Source organism: Terrapene carolina, unplaced genomic scaffold, assembly GCF_002925995.2.
Source record: "Terrapene carolina triunguis isolate 2854851 unplaced genomic scaffold, T_m_triunguis-2.0 Scaffold195, whole genome shotgun sequence".
Lineage (NCBI taxonomy): Eukaryota > Metazoa > Chordata > Testudines > Emydidae > Terrapene > Terrapene triunguis.
In genome coordinates, this window is record NW_020664546.1 from 1,942,578 (window position 1) to 1,965,476 (window position 22,899).

At 48.0% G+C, this 22,899-nt stretch overlaps 1 protein-coding gene across 5 annotated transcripts in view; it reads left to right on the forward strand.

Moving 5' to 3' along the window:
* LZTR1 (leucine zipper like transcription regulator 1) overlaps positions 1-22,899 on the forward strand; it is a 243,911-nt gene that overhangs the window by 157,446 nt on the left and 63,566 nt on the right. For 4 of the 5 annotated variants that reach the window (XM_026655098.2, XM_026655095.2, XM_026655094.2 and 1 more), the window contains exons 13-14: positions 12,068-12,163; positions 22,357-22,540. In XM_026655098.2, the coding sequence (XP_026510883.1) occupies positions 12,068-12,163; positions 22,357-22,540 (280 nt within the window). The remainder of the gene's footprint in view (positions 1-12,067; positions 12,164-22,356; positions 22,541-22,899) is intronic. The other variant, XM_026655096.2, reaches the window with a different exon arrangement.

Genomic DNA, 22,899 nt, shown 5'->3' on the forward strand with positions numbered 1-22,899 from the left:
GGGGAAGTAGCCCAGGGAGTTGTATGTGTCGTGCAACTGTACCAGGAGGCACTCTAAACAGCTGCAGTCCACAGGGCCCTGGGCTGGAACCCGGAGTAGAGGGCGGGCCCGGGTTCCCCCCATACCTCCCAACTCCTGATCAAACACAGGAGGAATTGACCTGGACTATAGCTTCTACCAGAGGGGAAGGTTTCGGGACTGTTTCCTGACCCACAAGATGAATCTGTGAAGCGAGCAAATCCGCCAATAAGCGCAGGACCCACCAAGGTAGAGGAGGAACTTTGTCACAATACATCACACAAGAATATTAATAACTAGAATTTCATCAGTTTTCATATGGTACCTTCTTTGGATAAATATTATGACAACCATGTGTTATGTCATAGATTTGTCAGGCATGGTAACAGTTATATAGTTACAGACAGTGAATCTTTTGCCAGTGTACGACCCTGCAGGACTAGACCATGTGACCACGGGGGTTCTACATCACCACTTGAAGCTTAGGTTGGGTTTCCACTGGAGGACCCTGTGAAGTTAGGCTTGTCAGGAAGTATTGTCCAGCAGGGCCTGAGTGGCGGCCCCTCACAGCCCACTCATTGGCTGATGCTAATATTTAAGCTAGGATCCCATCATGAGTAGCTGTCTGAGCAACAATGCAGACTGCCTGTCTGTTTCCATTCCAGACCCTGGACTTCAGCAAGGCTTTTGATATAGTCCCACATAATATTCTGATAGGTAAGCTGCAGAAATTCAGGCTCAACAGAACTACCATTAAGTGGATACATAATTGGTTAAACAACCACAAACAAAGAGAAACTGTTAATGGAATGATGTCAGATTAGAAGGCGGTCTCAAGTGAGGTTCCACCGGGATCTGTTCTGGCTCCGGTATTTAACATCTTAATTAATGACCTGGATGTAGGAATAGAGAGCATACTAATCAAATTTGCAGATGACACAATGCTAGTGGGGGGATTGCAAACACTTTGGAAGATAGAATAAAATTCAAAGGAATCTTGATAAATTGGAGAACTAGACTAGACAACTAAATGAAATTCAGCAAAGACAAATGTAAGGTGCTACACTTAGGGAAGAAAAATCAAATGCACAAATACAAAATGGGGAATAACTAGCTTGACAGCAGTACTGCTAGGAAGGATCTGGGATTTATCATGGATCACAAGCTCAACATGAGTCAACAATGCAATGTTGCTGTAAGAGTCTGGTAGAGGTCTCCCTACGGGATTGGGGAGCAGGCAGATACCGGACACAGTGTTGGTATATAATACTCTAAATGCATTTTTTATTGATTACAATATAAACCCCACTCACTCCACATTCACACCCCTTTCATACTACACCAGAGTTCGAAGGTCAGAATGAAATCCCAATGGCCAGTCGAAATTCAGTCTGATCACAAGGTGTGGGGAGCCGGCGTTACAAACCTCTTCTTTTTCAGAGCTCTGGATCGATATCTGACTCCAAATTTCAGATATGTCAGGCAATTATTTATAGACCAGTTCGTCGCATCATCAGCTTTGTTTCTGTTTATGAAGCCTTTCACCCGTCACTCCAGGCAAACAGTTCTGGGCAGGCCACCATAATCTAAGACGTTCCATTTCCCCAATTCTTGCATAACTGCACAGCTGGTGTTATTCCCTTCTCTGCTAATTCTTCATATCCCCCATGGATTTAAAATTTGTTTTTGCACAGACAATTCTTGACCACCCATATCCTTGAATTCTTGCTTTAGCTGCCAGCACGCAACTCATGTACTCATGTCAAACATACAGCATTTATACTAGGCCCATATGGCCTATAGTGTTTTAAAACATATACATCACAACACTGTTGCAAAAAAAGTAAATGCACTATTGCATTAACAGAGGCATAGCATGCAAGTCCTGGGAAGTGATAGTACCTCTCTACTTGGCACTGATTAGGCCTCAGCTGGAGTACTGTGCCCAATTTAGTTCACCACTGTGCAAAAAGGATGTAGAGAAACTGGAAAGGACCCAGAGGCAATTGACAAGAATGATCAAAGGAATGAAATGCAAGCCATATGAGCAAAGGCTGAAGGAACTGGGCATGTTTAGTTTGGAAAAGAGCAGATTGAGGGGGGATATCATAGCAGTCTTCAAATACTTGAAAGGCTGCCATAAAAAAGATGGAGAAAAATTATTCTCTCTTGCCATAGAAAGCAGGACAAGAGGCAATGGGTTCAAACTAGAGCGTAGCAGATTTAGATTGAATCTCAGGGAAAACTTCCTACCTCTAAGAACAGTAGGAGAATGGAACAGACTGCCTAGGGAGGTTGTGGAATCTCCTTCACTGGAGGTTTTCAAAAAGAGGCTGGATAGCCATCTGTCTTGGATGGTTTAGACACAGTATATCCTGCATCTTGGTAGGGGGTTACAGATGATCTTTGTGGTCCCTTCTAACCCTATGGTTCTATGATTCTGTGTTTCTAACCCCAACTCTGCTATTCACCTGCCATCTGCAACTTGTGCCTGACTCCGACTTTCTGATATTCTGACCCCGCTTGACCCTGATCCTGCAATCTGCCTGCAAGTTGGTTCTTGACCCTGACTTCCTGGCATTCTGACCTGGCTCATGCCCAACTCATCTCCTAACTACAATTTAGCAGCTGACCAATGAACGCAGGCTACCTATGATTTGGCCCTGACAGCCAGCAGACATTAAAGGGCACATAGGGTCACTTCAGACAGACACCTTATCAGCCACATCATCAAGATTACTCCAGAAAGAGAAGATCTGGATCTAGTTTTACACAACCAGCCTGTCCTCCTCTACCTTTGGGCAGGCAATCTGTTTGACTTGCTTATCAAGGGCTATTGCCTAATCTATGATTGTGTATTAATTATATTGATTACTTAAGAATTCCCAGTTATCACTTCGAGGTTTGACAGGTTCTTGTCCCAAGATCAGGCCCAGTATTATTAAAATCACTGTTCAGTGGGAACCCCAGTGTGCATGGTCACACTTTAGGAAACTTTCTGTATTTGCAATAGTTTTATTAATACATTTAGCAAAGTCACAAACACTCTTAGGTAGAGATACAGAATGTACATCTAAACATCCGCACACTTACACCATCCCTTGCAGAACAACCTGAAATGTTAGCCATTATCTTCTTCATCACCATCATCTTCCTCATCACCATCGCCAGTGGCCATCATCCCGGCACCTCCCGAGGGTTACATCTTTCCCTCCCAGGGCTGGCTCTACCATTTTTGCTGCCCCAAGCACCCGAACTGCCGAAGCAAAAAAAAAAAAAAAGCCGCCGGACTGTGCCACCCCAAGAATGGATGGAATGCCACCCCTTAGCATGTGCTGCCCCAGGCACGTGCTTGCTCCGCTGGTGCCTGGAGCTGGCCCTGTTCCCTCCTCAAGCACACAGGCTGGAATACAATTTTTATGATATGTTATGCTGATGCCAGTATGCCTAATACATATTCAATAGGGGTTTCTCCCCTCTTTATTATTTGTATTTCCTCACCCTACTAAAGTTGGGTTGTCCTGCTCCTATATGTTAGTATATTAATGATCTCAACTTATCATAGATGTCAGTTCATTGCCATGGCACTCCTGTAATCAGACATCTGCAGATGTTCCTATCCTAAAATATCCAAAATCTGGTGTTAGTTCATATTCCTGTGATTGCCTGGCATCGTTATGTACAAACTTCCCCCTTAAATCCTCTATTCCCAGTTTTCCAAAACTTAGGGGTGACCATTTATCTGTGCCAAATTTCATAGGCCTCAAATCTTATGCTAACTGCTGAAGCAAGTATCTTACAAGAGACAGGCCTGTAGGTTCCTTGTGTTACAGCTAAATAAAATAAATAGTAACATTAGCTCTATAGGCTACAGAGCAGCAGATCATTTGTGAACATCCTATTCCCATCGATTCAAAGACAGGCTGTCTTGCTTCTACAGTGTATGGGAAGCAATAATGTTAGAAAGATGGGTCCTAAGAACTGTAGGATCAGGTGATGCCATGCAATTTCTGTCCATCGCCACCCTCCCACCTCTCTACCCCATCCCTTTTCAGGGACCCATCTCATGAGTCACTATTTTTGCAGTAGGTCCAAACTCTGTGTGCTCTGGGTACTCTACAGGAGGTTTGTTGGAAAGAGTTTCTTCTACTGGTACTTCCTGATCCCCAAGTCCAATCTCCGCCATTTCACCACATACATCAAATACATCAAATTTAATGTGGTTACCCTTGCTACTATTCTTCCTGCACTGAATTGCGATGAGTGATTTGCTGCTTTCGATCTCTAGGACGATTATTTCCAAGTGGCTATCTTCCCAGGTTACAAGAAGTTCAGCAGATTTCTCTTTACTGGTCAACACTGTCAGTACATGGTTCTCTTCTTTGGCCTATCATCAGCCCCGTACATCTTTACCAAATGCATGATGATGACAGCAGTCTTTTGGAGTTCATGTATTATTGTACTTAGACAATTGGCTGGTGAGAGGCAGATCCAAGGAACAAGTCTTCAGTCATGTTCAGGTCACACTGGACCACTTCAATAGATTGGGATTGATTCTGAACACACCAATGTTAACCTTGAATCCAACTCAAAAAATCAAGTTCATTGGGACCCTACAAGTTTGAGGGCCTTTCTCCCATGCGAATGTTTGAAGCAAGATTGCATCTTGTCCTTTTCAGTCATGGTTGAGGTTTGTCTATTGCCCAAGTTGCCAGTCATTGGATAGGCTTGTTCAAGTGTCTCCAGAGATAGTAGACTCATTACAGTGGTGAACAGAACAATGTGTGCCAGGGTGTTTGCTTTACCTGTTCTCCGCTGGCTAGAAGAGTAGTCATCGATTCCTCTACAATAAGTTGGGGAGTGCATTTGGGAGCACTGAAAGTTCAAGGCTTGTGGTTGGAATAGGATCACATTAGGGCACAGTAATCCATATGCTCACCAACAATATGACTGCAATGTATTATGTGAACAAGTAGGGAGGAGCCTGCTCTAACCAGCTACATCAGGAGGCAATACATTTATGGCATTTCTGCATCAGGGAGAGCATCATTCCCTCAACAGCTCACTTATTCTGTGGTCCAGAATCATTTGGCAGATCACCTCAGCAGGAATTTCTCCCAGGATCACGAGTGGTCTCTGAAATCCAAGGTGCTGAGGTCCATCTTCACAGAATGGGGCATCCTGGCTATCAACTTGTTTTCAATGAGACACAACAGGAAGTACCATCAGTTTTGCTCTTGAATGGGTTTAAATCCAAGCTCCTTAACTCAAGCCTTCCACCTCAATTGAGGTTTGGCTGTGATCCCAGTGATCCCACAGGCTCTTATCCCAGTGATCCCACAAGCTGAAGTTGGATCAGGCCAAAATGATTGTCATTGCCTCAGCTTGGCCAAGGCAGTGTTGGTTCTCCAACCTACTCAGTGTATTGGTTCAGCCTCCCATCTCTCTTCCTCTTCATCCCAACCAACTAACTCAGCAGTATGGTCAAGTTTTGCCTGTAGCACTCACATCTCATGGCGTGGATGCTACATTGCCAGATGGGGAGGAGAAACGATATTCAGAAGCTGTTCAAGGGGTGTTGCTTAACAGCAGGAAGCCTTCTATTGCAGTGGCTTATTTAGCCTAGTGGAAGTAATTTTCAGTTTGGTCATTTGCTCAGGGAATTCAGACGATGCAGGACTGTATTCAGGACGTTTTGAACTACTTCTTACACCTTCAGTCTTCTGCTCCACTGCACAATTGGTTGATGGTTTAGAGTGATCTTGGCATTTCATCTGCCCATCCAAGGGAATGTATGCAGTGTTGTTGTAGCCATGTTGGTCCCCGGATATTAGAGAGACAAAGCGGGTGAGGTAATATCTCTTATTGGACCAACTTCTGTTGGCAAGAGAGACAAGCTTTTGAGCTTACACAGAGCTTAAAGCTTGTCTCTCTGACCACAGAAGTTGGTCCAATAAAAGGTATTACCTTACCCTTCTAAGGGAAAACAGTTTTCTTAAACCTCATGATGGTGAGATTTCTAAGGGGAGTCATTCTTCTCCACCCACCTGGGAAATAGCCAGTTCCCTTGTGTGGCCTTAATACTGTCCTGGCTGCTTTTATGGGTCCTCTATTCAAGGCCCTGGGAACTTGTTCTCTGTCCCTCCTGTGCCAGAAGACAGTCTACCTTATGACAATAACATCTGCAAGAAGAGTATGCGAGCTACAGGCTTAATGGCAGAGTCTCTGCACATGCACGTTTTCAAGGACAAAGTGGCTCTATAGCCATGTCCAAAATTTTTGCCAGAAGTGTTTTCACAGTTTCACCTGAACCAGCTAATTAATAATATAATAAGATATACCTATCTCATAGAGCTGGAAGGGACCCTGAAAGGTCATTGAGTCCAGCCCCCTGCCTTCACTAGCAGGACCAAGTACTGATTTTTGCCCCAGAGTCCTAAGCGGCCCCCTCAAGGATTGAACTCACAACCCTGGGTTTAGCAGGCCAGTGCTCAAACCACTGAGCTATCTCTCCCCTTGATAATTTATTTACCAGTGTTCTTTGCTGAACTGCAGTTGAATGCGAATGAACAGTGACTTCCCATATTGGATGTGAGACAGTGCTGGGTGTTCGACCTTGACCGAACTAAGCCTTTTTGAGCATCGCCTGTTTGTCTCCTAGCAGATCGAATGAAGGGTCAGGCAGTCTCGGTGAAAATGATTTCCAGATGGATAACTTCTGCATTACATCAGCATATGAAGTAGCTCAGACCATGCCTTCACAGAGATTGGCTCTTTCAATGAGGGCCCAAGCAACATCATTAGCATTCCTCAATTTTCAGCATTGGACATTTGCAGGGCTGTTACCTGGTCTTTTATACATACATTTAACCAGGGATTATGTGATTACTATTGTGTCTAGGTCAGAGACAAACTCTGGGAAGGCAGTCCTGCAGACATTGTTTAAGTAGACTCTAAGCCCCATTTCCTACGAATACTGTTTGTGAGTCATCTAAGTGGAACACACATCTGCAGCCACTTGAAGAAGAAAAGATAGGTACTTACCTTTATTTTAACTGTTGTTCTTCAATATGTGGGTATTACGTTCCCCTCTTGTGTTATCTGGATCGGTGATCTGCTAGGTCACTCCAATCCTTGACTCTGGGAGCCAGCCTTACCTTGCACTGCTGTGAGAACCCCCACTCCTGGGCTGTTCACACACAGCCTCTGGCATGTAACCTGCTCCTTGGATTGTGCAACCGAATGACAGTAGCCAATATCTCCGGTCCCAGACACAACCCTAGGAACTTCCACCTTGCAGTGTCCAGTTATGCCCGCTGGACGCTGCAAGCTTATATGAGTTCGTCAATTTAACAAAGAAATTGATGTGTACCAGGCTTGTTATCCCAAGCAGAATCTCTGACATGCTTCAAACCAAACGCACTGCTTCAGGTAGAATAAACAAACAGATTTATTAACTATAAAGATAGATTTTAAGTGATTATAAGTCAAAGCATAACAAGTCAAATTTAGTCAAATGAAATAAAAGCAAAACGCATTCTAAGCTGATCTTAACACTTTCAGTGCCCTTACAAACGTAGATGTTTCTCACCACAGGCTGGCTGGTTGCCCTTCAGCCAGGCTCTCCCCTTTGATCAGCGCTTCAGTCACTTGGTGGTGATGTCTGTAGATGGAGGCGGAAGAGAGAGCAGGAGCATGGCAAACATCTCTCCCTTTTATCATGTCCTTTCTTCCCCCTTGGCTTTGCCCCCGCCCCAGAGTCAGGTGAGCATTACCTCATTGCGGTCACAAACTGACCAAAGGAAGGGCGGTGACTCACTCGAGAGTCCAACAGATCCTTTTGTTGCTGCCTAAGCCTGCATCCTTTGTTCTTGTGAGGCTGGGCTGGGTTTGTCCCATACATGCCCTGATGAGGTGTTAACTGCCTCTCTGCTCTTGGAGAGTTTTTGCCTGGGCTTATTTTAAGCCATGAAGACACATTTTCAGCCTCATAACTATATACATGAAATTCTAACCTATAACATTACTATACCATTATTGTAACAACAATTACTATAACATCACTATAACAACAATGCTCAGTGCATCATGAGCCTTCTGAAGACACCCAACATGAAAAACTCTGCATTGGATACCACACAATCATTTTACAAGGATGAATATGGGGGTGCTTGGTGTTCCCCTGAATACAGAGCATCACAGTGGCTGCAGACGTGTATTCCCTGGACCACTCTCCATCCCCTCTGTATTGGGGTCTGTATTTTTGATCTTTGGTGCAAAGGAACTGAGGGTGGTCAGGGCGGCGCTGCCCTTATATAGCCAGGGGAGGAGATAGAGCCACAGGGCATGAATGTCCCTTCCTCCCATATACTGCTAGTAAGAGAGCAGTAAGCTCTCTCTCTCCCCGTTTTACACACACACACACACACACACACACACACACACACACCCCAAGCTAATTCTCTAAAGGCTGGAAAGGAAGCCAAAAGATGGACTGATTATTATTTATTTTTTAATACTTGGGTGTAGACCACAAGGTACTGCTAATATAACATAACTAGAGTACATGGTACAACACTACACTGGCTCCAATCATTCCTCTCTAGCACAACCCAGAGAGTTCAGATGAAAACTGCTCCTCTTCCCCAGCAGGGACCCATACCATCTCCCTCTCTCTTCAGAATCAATACAAAGCTACTTGGAGAAAGTGAGATATCCTGGGCTCAACTGTCAGCAATATGCTTACAAGAAGTGGAAGATTGGACAAATGACCAGGGAGGAGTATAAAAATATCGCTCAGGCATGCAAGAGTGAAATCAGGAAGGCCAAATCGCACTTGGAGTTGCAGCTAGCAAGAGATGTTAAGAGTAACAAGAAGGGTTTCTTCAGGTATGTGAGCAACAAGAAGAAAGTCAAGGAAAGTGTGGGCCCCTTACTGAATGAGGGAGGCAACCTAGTGACAGAGGATGTGGAAAAAGCTAATGTACTCAATGCTTTTTTTGCCTCTGTCTTCACAAACAAGGTCAGCTCCCAAACTGCTGCACTGGGCAGCACAGTATGGGGAGGAGGTGACCAGCCCTCCGTGGAGAAAGAAGTGGTTCGGGACTATTTAGAAAAACTGGACGAGCACAAATCCATGGGGCCGGATGCGCTGCATCCGAGGGTGCTAAAGGAGTTGGCGGATGTGATTGCAGAGCCATTGGCCATCATCTTTGAAAACTCATGGCGATCGGGGGAGGTCCCGGATGACTGGAAAAAGGCTAATGTAGTGCCCATCTTTAAAAAAGGGAAGAAGGAGGATCCGGGGAACTACAGGCCAGTCAGCCTCACCTCAGTCCCTGGAAAAATCATGGAGCAGGTCCTCAAGGAATCAATTATGAAACACTTAGAGGAGAGGAAAGTGATCAGGAACAGTCAGCATGGATTCACCAAGGGGAAGTCGTGCCTGACTAACCTAATTGCCTTCTATGAGGAGATAACTGGGTCTGTGGATGAGGGGAAAGCAGTGGATGTGTTATTCCTTGACTTTAGCAAAGCTTTTGATACGGTCTCCCACAGTATTCTTGCCGCCAAGTTAAAGAAGTATGGGCTGGATGAATGGACTGTAAGGTGGATAGAAAGCTGGCTAGATCGTCGGGCTCAACGGGTAGTGATCAATGGCTCCATGTCTAGTTGGCAGCCAGTTTCAAGCGGAGTGCCCCAAGGGTCAGTCCTGGGGCCGGTTTTGTTTAATATCTTTATTAATGATCTGGAGGATGGTGTGGACTGCGCTCTCAGCAAGTTTGCAGATGACACTAAACTGGGAGGCATGGTAGATACGCTGGAGGGTAGGGATCAGATACAGGGACCTAGACAAATTGGAGGATTGGGCCAAAAGAAACCTGATGAGGTTCAACAAGGACAAGTGCAGAGTCCTGCACTTAGGACGGAAGAATCCTATGCACTGCTACAGACTAGGGACCGAATGGCTAGGTAGCAGTTCTGCAGAAAAGGACCTGGGGTCACAGTGGACGAGAAGCTGGATATGAGTCAACAGTGTGCTCTTGTTGCCAAGAAGGCTAATGGCATTTTGGGCTGTATAAGTAGGGGCATTGCCAGCAGATCGAGGGACGTGATCATTCCCCTTTATGCGACATTGGTGAGGCCTCATCTGGAGTACTGTGTCCAGTTTTGGGCCCCACACTACAAGAAGGATGTGGAAATACTGGAAAGAGTCCAGGGGAGGGCAACAAAAATGATTAGGGGTCTGGAGCACATGACTTATGAGGGGAGGCTGAGGGAACTGGGATTGTTTAGTCTCCAGAAGAGAAGAATGAGGGGGGATTTGATAGCTGCTTTCAACTACCCGAGGGGGGGTTCCAAAGAGGATGGAGCTCGGCTGTTCTCAGTGGTGGCAGATGACAGAACAAGGAGCAGTGGTCTCAAGTTGCAGTGGGGGAGGTCTAGGTTGGATATTAGGAAACACTATTTCACTAGGAGGGTGGTGAAGCACTGGAATGCGTTACCTAAGGAGGTGGTGGAATCTCCTTCCTTGGAGGTTTTTAAGGCCCGGCTTGACAAAGCCCTGGCTGGTATGGTTTAGTTGGGAATTGGTCCTGCTTTGAGCAGGGGGTTGGACTAGATGACCTCCTGAGGTCCCTTCCAACCCTGATATTCTATGATTCTATGATTCTGTGATGACCCCAACTTTAGATCTACTCTCCACTGAGGAAACCACTGCCACTACTGAGATTTCAGAGTACCTACAATGCCCACAACCTGGCCATGACAAAGGCTCCAGTAGCAGGGAAAGGCTCTGGCAGAGGATAGGTAGTGGGAAGAGGCTGAGCCTTTCCTCGCTGCCTTGCCTCTGCCAGAGCCTTTCACTGATACGTTTAGCTACACACCACAGAGTGGATGCAGTGTGCTTTTCACTGCGGCATGTAGCTATGTGTACACTACCTACTGCCGAAAGTGGTGTGCAATGTAGTCATAGCCACAGTGACCAGCACAGAAGAGATATTTGCATATTCACAGCATATTTGTTGAAAAAGAAATAACTTTGTACAGTGGCTATGCCAGCCAACCCACAAAACTAGAGCACAAGGGGTCATCAATGGGGAAGATAATGTGATTCTGCTTCAGTAAGCGTACAGTATTCCAGGTAAATTTGCAGACTGTCAGGGGAAGAGAACCTGTAAACTTAGAATCTGTAAGTCATTGAGACACGAATATGGAATCCCACTGAGCCATTTTGAGAGAGAAAGTGCTATGTAAAAACCTAAGATAGATATAATAACTGTAGCTATATTGTGAAAAGTGATATTTAAGAACTCCAACTTCCAAGCTAGTGAATATCTTCTGAAAGATAATGCTCAACAGTTTTCAGTATCATGCCTCAAGTTACTTAAAAGCCATTTTTTAATTATTGAAATAAAAAATCTGAAAAATGTTTTAAATTATGGGGGAAAAAACAACTTTGTTCCTTCTCCAATATAATTAAAACAAAGACCAAACCTGGAAGAAAAAAACTTCACTTTTTGGCTGAGAACAAGCATGAGAAATCTGAGCTCAAGAATAACTTTTTCAGAAAGCTAAAAGCACTTGAAAAGACCAGAAACTGCATTCCTATAAAAGCCTTTGCAGAGGATTCACAGAATGCCGTTAAATTGGTCCAAACATTAAGAGCAGCAGCAAACAAATGTTACTCTTATTTAGAAAAGAAAAAGACTCTGGGCATCACATATAACTGCAGGCGACAGATCCCATGGTCACTGAACATAGTTATCACCCTTCTCCTCGGGGCTTATGATGAAAGAATCTCCTCAACCAATTTTACTAAGTGTTTTGGAGGAAGAGAGGGTGGAATTTTGCCCACGGTGTGTACAGTGAACACTAATGTGCCCTCTGTTTGCTATCACAGTATGTTCTAATAGTTAAAGTAAAATCGTCATATCCTGGACCCAAACCTGGAAGGGGTGAAGGACCCTCCACTCCCACTGTCTTCCAGGATGATGCTATCTGTGAATCCACTTATAACATTTTGTGCTTTCACACTCATTACTGACAGAAGGAAGACCGAGTCCGGGGACATGCAGCCATTGTCACAGCTCGCTGTAAGTGGCTAAGGAAGAAAATTATACAGGCAAGGGAGAGATTGAAACAGGCAAGTATTTCACAGAAATAGTCTTACTTAAACTGGCCAAGTTTGGAAACAATTAGTCAGCAGACAAAGAATGATAAAAAAAGATTGAAAATAGACTGAGATTTCCTATCTGTGATATAGACTTGTAGGGCCAATGGAGCAGTGCAAGAAGTTTTAGACTGGGCTTAACCAGTGTGCAGGATTCCCTCAACAAAGGGCATTGGGTGTGTGTTGAGGCAGGCAATGGGCATGATGGAAAGAGGCTGATGTGTGATGCACTCCACTGATCCTGTACTGGCTGAGTGGTTCCTATCAGGCTTTTTAGCTGGTGCAAGTTGGAACATCCCTGGGGCTGCTTTAACTTGGGTGGAGCCGAAGTGGCCCCCAGACAACCCAGGATTAAGGAAGGTGTAAAGCTGGCTTAGAGCAGGCCTGTCGCAAAGAGGAGGCACTAAGGGGTGCTGCTTTCTCACTTGCTATTTATAGCTGTCTCAGCCAGAGCTCCCAGCACGGAACAGGGTGTTGAGAGAAAATCTCGGCACTTCTGCCATCCTGCCAGCAGTGGCTGCTGGGGGGCTGTGTCCCCTGCAAGGCAGCAGTCTCCACTCAACCTCTGCCACTGCTGTCTGCTGGAGACATCACCAAGGAGAACCAGATGCAGAACAGGGGTCCACCAGGGGCAAAACTGCAGGAGGAGTCTGGGGAGCATGGGGAAGGGAGCCAAAGAAGCTTATGGAGGGGGGCAAAGGGAGGTAGGGCAGAGGTAAGGGAGCAGAAGGAGCTGATGCTCAAGGGGCATAAGGACCTGCAAGCAGTGGGGGAAGAAAGATGATAGGAGTGCAGTGGGCTGAAAGCAGAGTAATGGGGAAGGAAGGGAAAGCCTGAGATCATGGATGAGGGGATGAGAGCTGATAAATTGACTTCAGGTAGGGTTAAAGTCAGAGAGAGCCCAAAGGAGATGGAGGATCTGAAGGGAGAAGGAGAAAAGAGGAAGAGAGAGAGACTAAAGGCTGGGGCCCCGGGTTGGGAGGCGATACCATAGGGAAGAGGAGGTAACCCCTTGTAATTTGGGGAGAGACTCCAGTGAGAGGTGGGAAAGACCCTGAGGATCCCAGAACTGTTGGGAGTGACTCCAGGGAAGAAAGAGAGAAGAGGAGGACCTGCAGGGGAGTGATGGAGGGATTTTAACAAAGGGGGACATGGTAGTGGGGATTACTCGAGGGAAGAGAAGAGGGTTCCCAGGAGAGTTGGGGTAAGAGACTGCAGGAAGTAGGGAAAGAGCCTAGGAGACACAGAAGGGAGGGGAGAGTTCGTACATCCAAAGAGGGATAGAGAGATAGGGACTGCAGAGCAGGAAGACAGTGAGGCTGAGTATTGGAGCTAGTAGAGGGGAAAGAGAAGGGAGGAGGTCTGGGTGGAGGGAGAGATTCAAGTTCAATCCCTTTTTACATAGCCTCAGTCACCTTGTACCTAATCACCTCCCAGGCATTTAAAATCATCCTGTCTGCAAGGTCATCACTAGGTATAGCTGGGGAGGCCCAACTCCCTTTCACACAGTTTCCACAAACCAGCTCCCACCACTCTGTATGGTTCTTTCCTTGAACCCCAGTACTGGCAGAAAGCTGACCTGCTGCACCAACTCTGCAGCTAGCAGCAAATTCTAGTCTGTTCTACTACTGCTGGCTGCCCATTACACTGTGAAGTGAGGGCGGGAAAAGAGATGCCAAGGAGCAGCAGTCCTTTCCTCTCTGCCCATGGCAAGGTCCCCCAGGGTATATGAGGCAGGAGAAGGGAGATATATGCACAAGGGGTGTAGGAGTTAGCTTGATACACAGTCAATGTATCACATGTTAAGTAGATTACAAAATGGCTAACTGATAGATCTCAAAGTAGTTAATGAGGAATCACCATTAGGGTTGTTTCTAGTGTGTCCCTCAGGGATCGTTTTTGGGGCAAATACTATTCAATATCTTTATCAATGATCTGTATGAAAATATAAAATAATTGCTAGTAAAGTGACAGAGACTGGTGAAATGGCAATGATAGGGACAGGTCAGTTCTACAGAGAGACCTGGATTGCTTAGTAAACTGGGTACAGTCAAACAAGGTGCATTTTAATAGGTCACACATTCATGGAGACTGTATTTTGGAAAGCAGTAACTCAGAAAATCACTTAGGAGTCATGGTGGATAATCAATTGAACATGAGTTCCCAGCTTAATGCTGTGGCTCTGAGGGCTAATGCGATCTTTGGATGTGTAAACAAAGGAAATACTGAGTAAGGAGGAGTTATAATCTCTGTGTACTGTGTTGGTGAGATCATTACTAAAATATAATGTCCAGTTCTGGTGTCCAAAACTCAAAAAGGATCTTGGGAGGGGAAAAAGGATTCAGAATGGAGCTCCAGCTATGATTTGTGGTCTTGAAAACCTGTGCAACATAAAAGGCTGAAGAAGCTCAACCTATTTATCTTTTATCTATTATTTTAAGAGGCAACTTGATCACAGTATCATCAGAAATCTTCCTGTACAGGGAGATGGCTCTGTAATCTAGCAGAAAAAGACAAAACAAGATCCAATAGCTGGAAGCTGATGCTAGACAAATTCAGACTGGAAATAAGGTGCACTTGTTTATCAGTAAGGGGAAACAGTCATTGGAACAACTTACCTAGAGATGTGGTAGAGTCTCTGTCACATGAAGTTTTAAAATCTAGATTGGATGTCTTTTTTTTAAGAGAGATGCCCTAGATCAACCACAAGTTCTCTTTTGAATGCTTGTCCATATTCCTATTTATGGGGCATGTGCACCTGAGTTTGGAGTCTTTTGGCCAGCAGCTGGGCCTGAGCAAGGACCCCTTGCTGGGAGCAAAACCGATGGCACTTTCTGTTTCGCCTGGTGGCAAACAGATCTACCTGGGGAGTTCCCCACCTCTGGAAGATTATGCAGGCCACCTCTGGGTGGAGCAACCACTTGTGGTCAGGGGAGAAGTCCCTGCTGAGGTGATTTGCTAGGGCATTCCTGATAAGACCCCGCAAGTCCATGTGGACCAAGGGGAACGGCCTGCTGGACCACCAGTGGTTGTTGTGGAACCCGTGGTACCAGCCTCTTCCTCGTTGTCACCAAACAAGACCATCACGGAGCCCCCTCACCTAGTTCCTCCAGATGACACTAAGGCACACCAGGAGTTGTTGAAGACGGACGCGCCCAAGCTTGGCCTGCAGGCGGAGACTGCAGGAAGTAGGGAAAGAGCCTAGGAGACACAGAAGGGAGGGGAGAGTTCGTACATCCAAAGAGGGATAGAGAGATAGGGACTGCAGAGCAGGAAGACAGCGAGGCTGAGTATTGGGGCTAGTAGAGGGAAAAGAAAAGGGAGGAGGTCTGGGTTCAGGGAAAGATTCAGGTTCCATATCTTTTTACATAGCCTCAGTCACCTGCTCCTCTCTGGGTTGTCCTCTGAGGCTCAGCAGTTGATTCAGGACCTCCCCTTTGATGGTCAGGCTCTGTTTGCGGAGCAGATGGACAACAAGTTACATGGGCTGAAGGACTCCCGAACCACCCTAAAAACCCTGGGGCTCTACGTTCTGGGCCCGGCACATAAGTGGTTCAAACCGCAACTTCCCCAGGGACAAGAGAGCCGGCCCCGGCAGGACCCACCGTACAAAAAGCCTAAGGGCTACAGATGATGCACGAGTCACCCACCCCCACTCTCTGCCTAGTCAGGCTCAACCCGCTCCAAGCAAGGAGCTAAAAAGTCTTTTTGAGGGTTCGCCCTGGGGCGACCTACCAGTCTGTTTCCTGGATCCTATTTTCCCAATTTTTTGCAACCGCCTTTCCTCCCAGCATAGTCAGCGATAACTTCGGACTGCTGGGTCCTCAGTACAGTGGCACACAGCTACACCCTCCAATTTATTTCCACCCCTCCCCACCCCTCTCCAGGGACCCTTCTCACGAGAATCTTCTTAAGCAGGAGGTTCAGAGGCTCTTACAGCTGGGGGCAGTGGAGGAGGTCCCGCCTCCTTACTGGAACATGGGTTTGTATTCCCTGTATTTTCTGATCTCAAAGGCCACAGGTGGTCTCCGTCCCATCCTGGACCTTCGAGACCTCAACAGATACCTAAGGAAGCTAAAGTTTCGCATGTTCTCCCTGGCCTCCATTATCCCCTCCCTGGATCTGGGAGACTGGTATGCCACCCTCGACCTGAAAGACTCATATGTTCACGTAGCAATCTTCCCAGGACACAGACGCTTTCTCCGTTTTACGGTTGGCTCAGCCCACTACCAGTTTGCGGTCCTTCCATTTGGCCTGGCTACAGCACCAAGGGTGTTCACCAAGTGTATGGTGGTAGTCGCGGCCTACCTGAGGCATCGGGGTATCCAGATTTACACGTACCTCGATGACTGGTTGATCAAAGGCAGCTCCAAGGCTCAGGTCGAACGCAACGTCACTACACTACAAGCCACGTGCTGCTCCTTGGGACTACTGGTCATCCACGAAAAGTCCACGTTAGTTCCAGTTCAAAGGATAGAATTCATCCGGGCCATGCTCGACTCGACCCGGGCAAGAGTGTTCCTGCTGTTAGACAGGTTTCAGGTCCTGACGGACCTCATCGCAGAAGTGTCTGTATTTCCCCTGACAATGGCCAGAGTGTGCCTGTGCCTACGAGGCCACATGGCAGCTTGCACATACATGGTCCGTCATGCCAGGCTCCGCATGCAGCCCTTGCAGCAATGGCTGGCGTCGACCTATTCCCAATCCAGGGGCTACCTGGAAAACATCATAACCATTCCTCCGGTGGTTCTCACCTTGCTGTGGTGGTGGACCGATCTCAAGAAGGTCCTGGAAGGAGTCCCGTTTGACAGTCTGTTGAGCTAATGTCGGATGCTTCGGACCTCAGTTGGGGGGTGCACCTCGGACATCTCTGGACCCAGGGGATGTGGACCCCGGAGGAGACAACGTTACACATAAATGTCAAGTTGCTCAGAGTGGTCCAGCTGGCCTGCGGGGTTTTCCTGCCGCACCTGTGGTGCAAATCCTGACAGACAATATGGCCTCAATGTTCTACATCAACAGGCAAGGAGGAGCGCGCTCGTCGGCTCTCTGCCAAGAGGCTCTCTGTGTTTGGGACTTCTGCATCGACCACGGCATCCATCTGCAAGCTGGTCACCTCCCCGGCATCAGGAATGCCCTAGCAAATCACCTCAGCAGGGACTTCTCCCCTGACCACAAGTGGTTACTCCACCCAGAGGTGGCCTGCATAATCTTCCAGAGTTGGGGAACTCCCCAGGTAGATCTGTTTGCCACCAGGCGAAACAGAAAGTGCCATCGGTTTTGCTCCCAGTAGGGCCTAAGCAAGGACCCCTTCTCCGTTGCTTTCCTCCTGTCATGGGCCACAGGTCTGAGGTACGTGTTCCCTCCGATCCCTCTGGTCAGCTGGGTCCTAGTTGAAGATCAAGAGGGACAAGGCACAGGTTATCGTGATCACCCCTGCGTGGCCTCGCCAGCAATGGGTTCGGCATGCTCATGAACATGGCGGTGGCCCCTCCCTGACCCCTTCCCTATCGCCCGGACCTGCTGTTACAGGATCATGGTCAGCTCCTACACCCCAACCTCGAGTCTTCACACCTCTCGACATGGATGCTCCGTGGTTGAACGCGGAGGAGTGTACTTGCTCAGAGGAGGTCCAGCAGGTCCTCCTTGGAAGTAGGAAGCTATCCACAAGGCTAACTTACCTGGCCAAGTGGACGAGGTTTTCCTGCTGGGCGTCGGAGCGTGGCATTTCTCCCTCGCGTTCCTCAAGGCAGTCCATCTTGGACTACTTACTGCACCTCAGGGTCTGGTGCATTCTTCCATTAGAGTGCACCTTGCGGCCATCTCCATGTTCCACCAGCTGATCCAAGATCAGACAGTCTTTTCTGACGACATGATTGTCAGGTTCCTAGGGGGCCTCAAGGGGCTTTACCTGCAGGTATGGGCCCCTGTCCCGCAGTGGGACCTTAACCTGGTCCTCTACAGGCTCACTGGCCTGCCTTTCGAGCTGCTGGGCTCCTGTTCCTTTTCCTACTTGTCCTGGACTCGATGGCACCGGAACCGAGCCAGCATACGGCACCTGCTCCGCCGGCGCACCACTCCCCAGCACTGTCACTAAGCCGGCACAGAGGGGACATAAGGCCGCAGTCCGGGGCAGAAGGCAGCGATCCCGGTCCTGAGGGCATCAGTACCGATCCCGGTCGGTGAGGAGCCGCTCTCCAGCCTCCTGACGGCACTGTGCCACGACACTGCCTTGGCCTTCAAGGTCGGTGTCCTCGGAATCTGAGGTCGACTCAGGCTGCTCCAGCTATGCCTGCAGGGCGCCAGTTAGCAGGCAGCCCCAAACCGCATGGCATCCCCAGTGGAGCCCGCCAGGACAATGGCCCTTTTGGACACCATGGGCCTATCATTAGCAGCAAGGGACCTCCTCCAGAGCTTCGAGGTCCGGCTATTCGGTGCATTGGTCCCGGTCCCCACACAGGCACCCCTCCACACCCAAGGAGGCTATGGTATCCAGGCTGCCAGACGCTTCTCCGGAACACCGGCGAGCGGAAGTGGCACCGAGCCCGGGGCCGTCCCGGGGACAATCAACCAGGCAGGGCTCGGACGTGCCCCCGGCCTATGATGAGGGGCAAGAAGAGCAGGTGGAGGAGGCACAGCAGGCCCTCACCTCCTCATCCTCCCCAGACGAAGCTGTGGTGGGCCCGGCAGTGTCGGGGCCTCCTCCGATTGACCACAGGGCACATCAGGAGCTGCTCCTCAGGGTCGCCCAGAACTTGGGCCTATAGGCAGAGGAAGCGGTGGAGCAGGAGGATCCATCCATCTTGTAGCGTCATACCTCCCGGGGGAGCAAAACAAGCTAGCGGACAGCCTCAGCAGGTCATACCGCATGCACAAGTGGTCGATGAGATCGGACATCTTGCAATCAGTCTTCCAGAAGTGGGGGTTTCCCCAAATGGACCTCTTTGCCACCAAGGACAACAGCCAATGTCCACAGTTTTGCTCGTTCCAGAACCACAGTCCGGGCTCGGTCGCAGATGCATTCGCGATCCCTTGGAGCAGGAGTCTGAAGTATGCCTTTCCTCCACTCCCACTCATCCACAGAGTCCTCCTCAAAGTTCGCAGGGACAAGGCGATGATAATTTTGATCGCCCCAGCTTGGCCTTGTCAGCACTGGTTTACAACCCTGCTAGAGCTGTCAGTGGCTGCCACGATTGCCCTGCCCCTGCATCTCATGGCGTGGAAGCTCTCTGGCTAAACGCTATGGAGAGCCAGTGCTCTCTTCTGGTACGGCAGATTCTCCTTGGCAGTAGGAATCCTTCCACTAGGGCGGCCTACCTTGCTAAGTGGAAAAGATTCTCCTGCTGGTGTGAGCCTAAGCAGATACAGCCACTCCAGGCCACTATTCCAGTCGTCCTAGAATATCTCCTGCACCTCAAACATCAGGGTCTCGCTCCTTCCTCAGTCAGAGTGCATCTAGCTGCCATTTCAGTGTTCCACCCGGGGGAATCCGGATTCTCTGTGTTTTCTAACCCCATGGTGGTGCGGTTCCTCAAGGGACTGGAGAGAGTGTTCCCCTACTCACGCCCGCCGGTCCCTCCCTGGAACCTTAATCTGGTCCTTTCCAAGCTTATGGGGCCCCCGTTCGAGCCCCTGGCCTCTTGCTCTCTCCTTCACCTCTCCTGGAAGGTGGCGTTCCTGGTGGCCATTACGTCGGCGAAGAGGGTGTCCGAGTTCAGGGCCCTAACCTCAGAGCCTCCTTATACAGTTTTTTATAAGGACAAAGTGCATCTCAGGCCACACCCTAAATTCCTTCCTAAAATAGTCTCACGATTTCATATGGGACAGGACATTTGTTTGCCAGTGCTCTTTCCTAAACCACACACGGACCCGAGTCACCGTAGCCTGCACACTCTGGATGTCCAAAGGGCCCTGGCGTTCTATTTGGAGTGAACTAAACCTTTCCGCAAGTCGACACAGTTGTTTGTCGCCATAGTTGATAGAATGAAAGGGATTCTGGTCTCGGCGCCACATATATCATTGTGGATTGCGGACTGCATCCGTGCGTGCTATGAGCTCGCCAAGGTTCCAGCCCTGGTGATCACAGCTCACTCGACGAGGGCACAAGCATCCTCAACAGCTTTCCTGGCGCACGTCCCAATCCAGGAGATCTGTAAAGCAGCCACCTGGTCATTGGTGCACACATTCACAGCCCACTACGCAGTCAACCAGCAGGCCAGAGATGACGCGGCAGTTGGCAGAGCTGTTCTTCAGTCATTTGCTCCATGACTCCTACCCTCCTCCTATGGTGAGCTTATGAGTCACCTAATGTGGAATCGACGTGAACAAGCACTCGAAGAAGAAAAAACGGTTACCTACCTTTCGTAACTGTTGTTCTTCAAGACGTGTTGTTCACGTCCATTACACTTCTCACCCTCCTTCCCCTCTGTCGGAGTCTCTGGCAAGAAGGAACTGAAGGGGGGGTCGGGTCGGCAGGGGTATATATGCACCAGCATAGAGGCACCACTCTAGGGGGCTCCCCTGCCGACCTGACGGGAGCCGCTAAGGGAAAAAATTTCCAATGTCCGTGCACGCACACCTAATGTGGAATGGATGTGAACAACACATCTTGAAGAACAACAGTTACGAAAGGTAGGTAACGGTATTTTTAGGACACTAAAATCAATCAGGTTCTTAAAAGAAGAACTTTATTATAAAGAAAAAAGTAAAAGAATCACACCTGCAAAATCAGGATGGAAGGTAACTTTACCAGGTAATAAAAAGATTTAAAACACAGAGGACTCCCCTCTGTCCTCAGCTTCACAATTACAAAAACAGGACTAAAACTACCTTTGTAGCATAGAAAAATTCACAAGCCAAAACAAAAGATAACCTAATGCATTTCCTTGCCTTACTTACAATTTCTGTAATTTTAGATGGATAATTCCAGGTTTGTTTTCAGGAGATGTTGTACCTGCTTGGTCTCTCCATCCATCCGGAGAGGGAACAAACAAAGAGAGCCACAAACAAATTCTCTCCCCCCTCTTCCCCGTCTCCAGATTTGAAAGTATCTTCTTTCCTCATTGGTCCTTCTGCTCAGGTGCCAACTATGTGATTTGAGCTACTTAACCCCTTACAGGTAAAGCGATTCAGTATAGCTGCCAAGGAGGGATCTTATGCTACCCTTTTCTTTATATTTATGACAGGGCTGGTGCGGGATAGATATGCCCTGTCACAGGGAGCTTCATAGATCATAAAACAATAGGGTTAGAAAGGAGCACAAGGGTCATCTAGTCCAACCTCTTGCCAAGATGGAGGATTTGTTCTGTCTAAACCATCCAAGACAGATGGCTATCCAGACTCCTTTTGGACACCTCCGGTGAAGGAGATTCCACGAGCTTCCAGTAGCTTCAGCCAGGAGCTTACTTCTGGTGTGACCAATGCTTTTGCAGGGAAGTGAAATGATCAGTCTGAGAATGTCTGGATTGTCTGTAGCACTTTGGAGTCCCAGGTCAGCACCAGGATGAGAGGGTAGGCTTTGTACCTCTGCTATGCTGAGATTGATAAGGGACAGATCGGCCAGGCAAGCAGGTTAAAGCAATCCCAGGGCTGCACTAACTTGCACCCCCTGCTGCCTTAGCCCTAATGGACATTATGGTAGCTGGGAATCATCAGGGTGCAGGACTGTCTCAACCATGCCTTCCCCTGCCTTTGATCTGCCTGAGATGCCTCCTGTGCCAGAGGATCCAAAGCTGTGGTGCTGTCTCTGTGTCTCTCATGGGGGCCTGCTGTACCAGAGCAGTTTACTTGGGGGCCTTGCAGCCACTTTGCCCAGTGTACATGCAGTTGTGCACGGAGCACAGAGGAGACTTTCTAGCACCCCATGGACCTCTTCGGAGGGAAAATGGTACACTTCATTGCTGAGCTCCGTGGCTGAGGCTCCCTTTATTTTGAAATGCAGGGAAATTCAAAGATAAATGTCACAAAGCCAGTTAAGGGCATGAAGGGACCCAACTCCACTGCACATCCCCAGTAAGTACAATGCAAAGCCATGTATCACATCACAGTCTCACAAATGCACACCCACAAACACAGTTTGTTCCTGGCAAACCAGCCCTTCTCAACCCCAGTCCCAGGGACACACCCAGACCTTTGCTTCTTTGTTTACTGTTTTTCTATCCCATTAGAAATCTAAGCAAGAGATTGAAGAAGAGGGACAAGCACTGTCCCAGAACGAGGGGATTTGTGGCAATGTCAAGCTGTGCTGCCTGCAACCCCTGCTGGAAGTGACAATCCGAGAAGCTGAAGCTCAGCCCTTTGAGGTGCTCATGCAGTTCCTGTACACGGATAAAATAAAATACCCACGCAAAGGTAGGACAGCAGGAGGAGGACTCTGCAAACCAAACCTGGCCCACAGGGGCTTTTTTAAAAAAAATATGAAAATTGAATATTAGCAATTTGTGAGCAAATCTTTATATTTATCACTGATGCAACCGCTGCTGGAATTCTGTGTCCAGTTCTGTTGTCCACAGCTCAAGAAGGATATTGAAAAATCGAAGAGGGTTCAGAGAAGAGCCACAAGAATTATTAAAAAGCAACAGAGAGTCCTGTGGCACCTTTAAGACTAACAGATGTATTGGAGCATAAGCTTTCGTGGGTGAATGCCCACTTCATCGGATGCACGGGCATTCACCCACGAAAGCTTATGCTCCAATACATCTGTTAGTGTT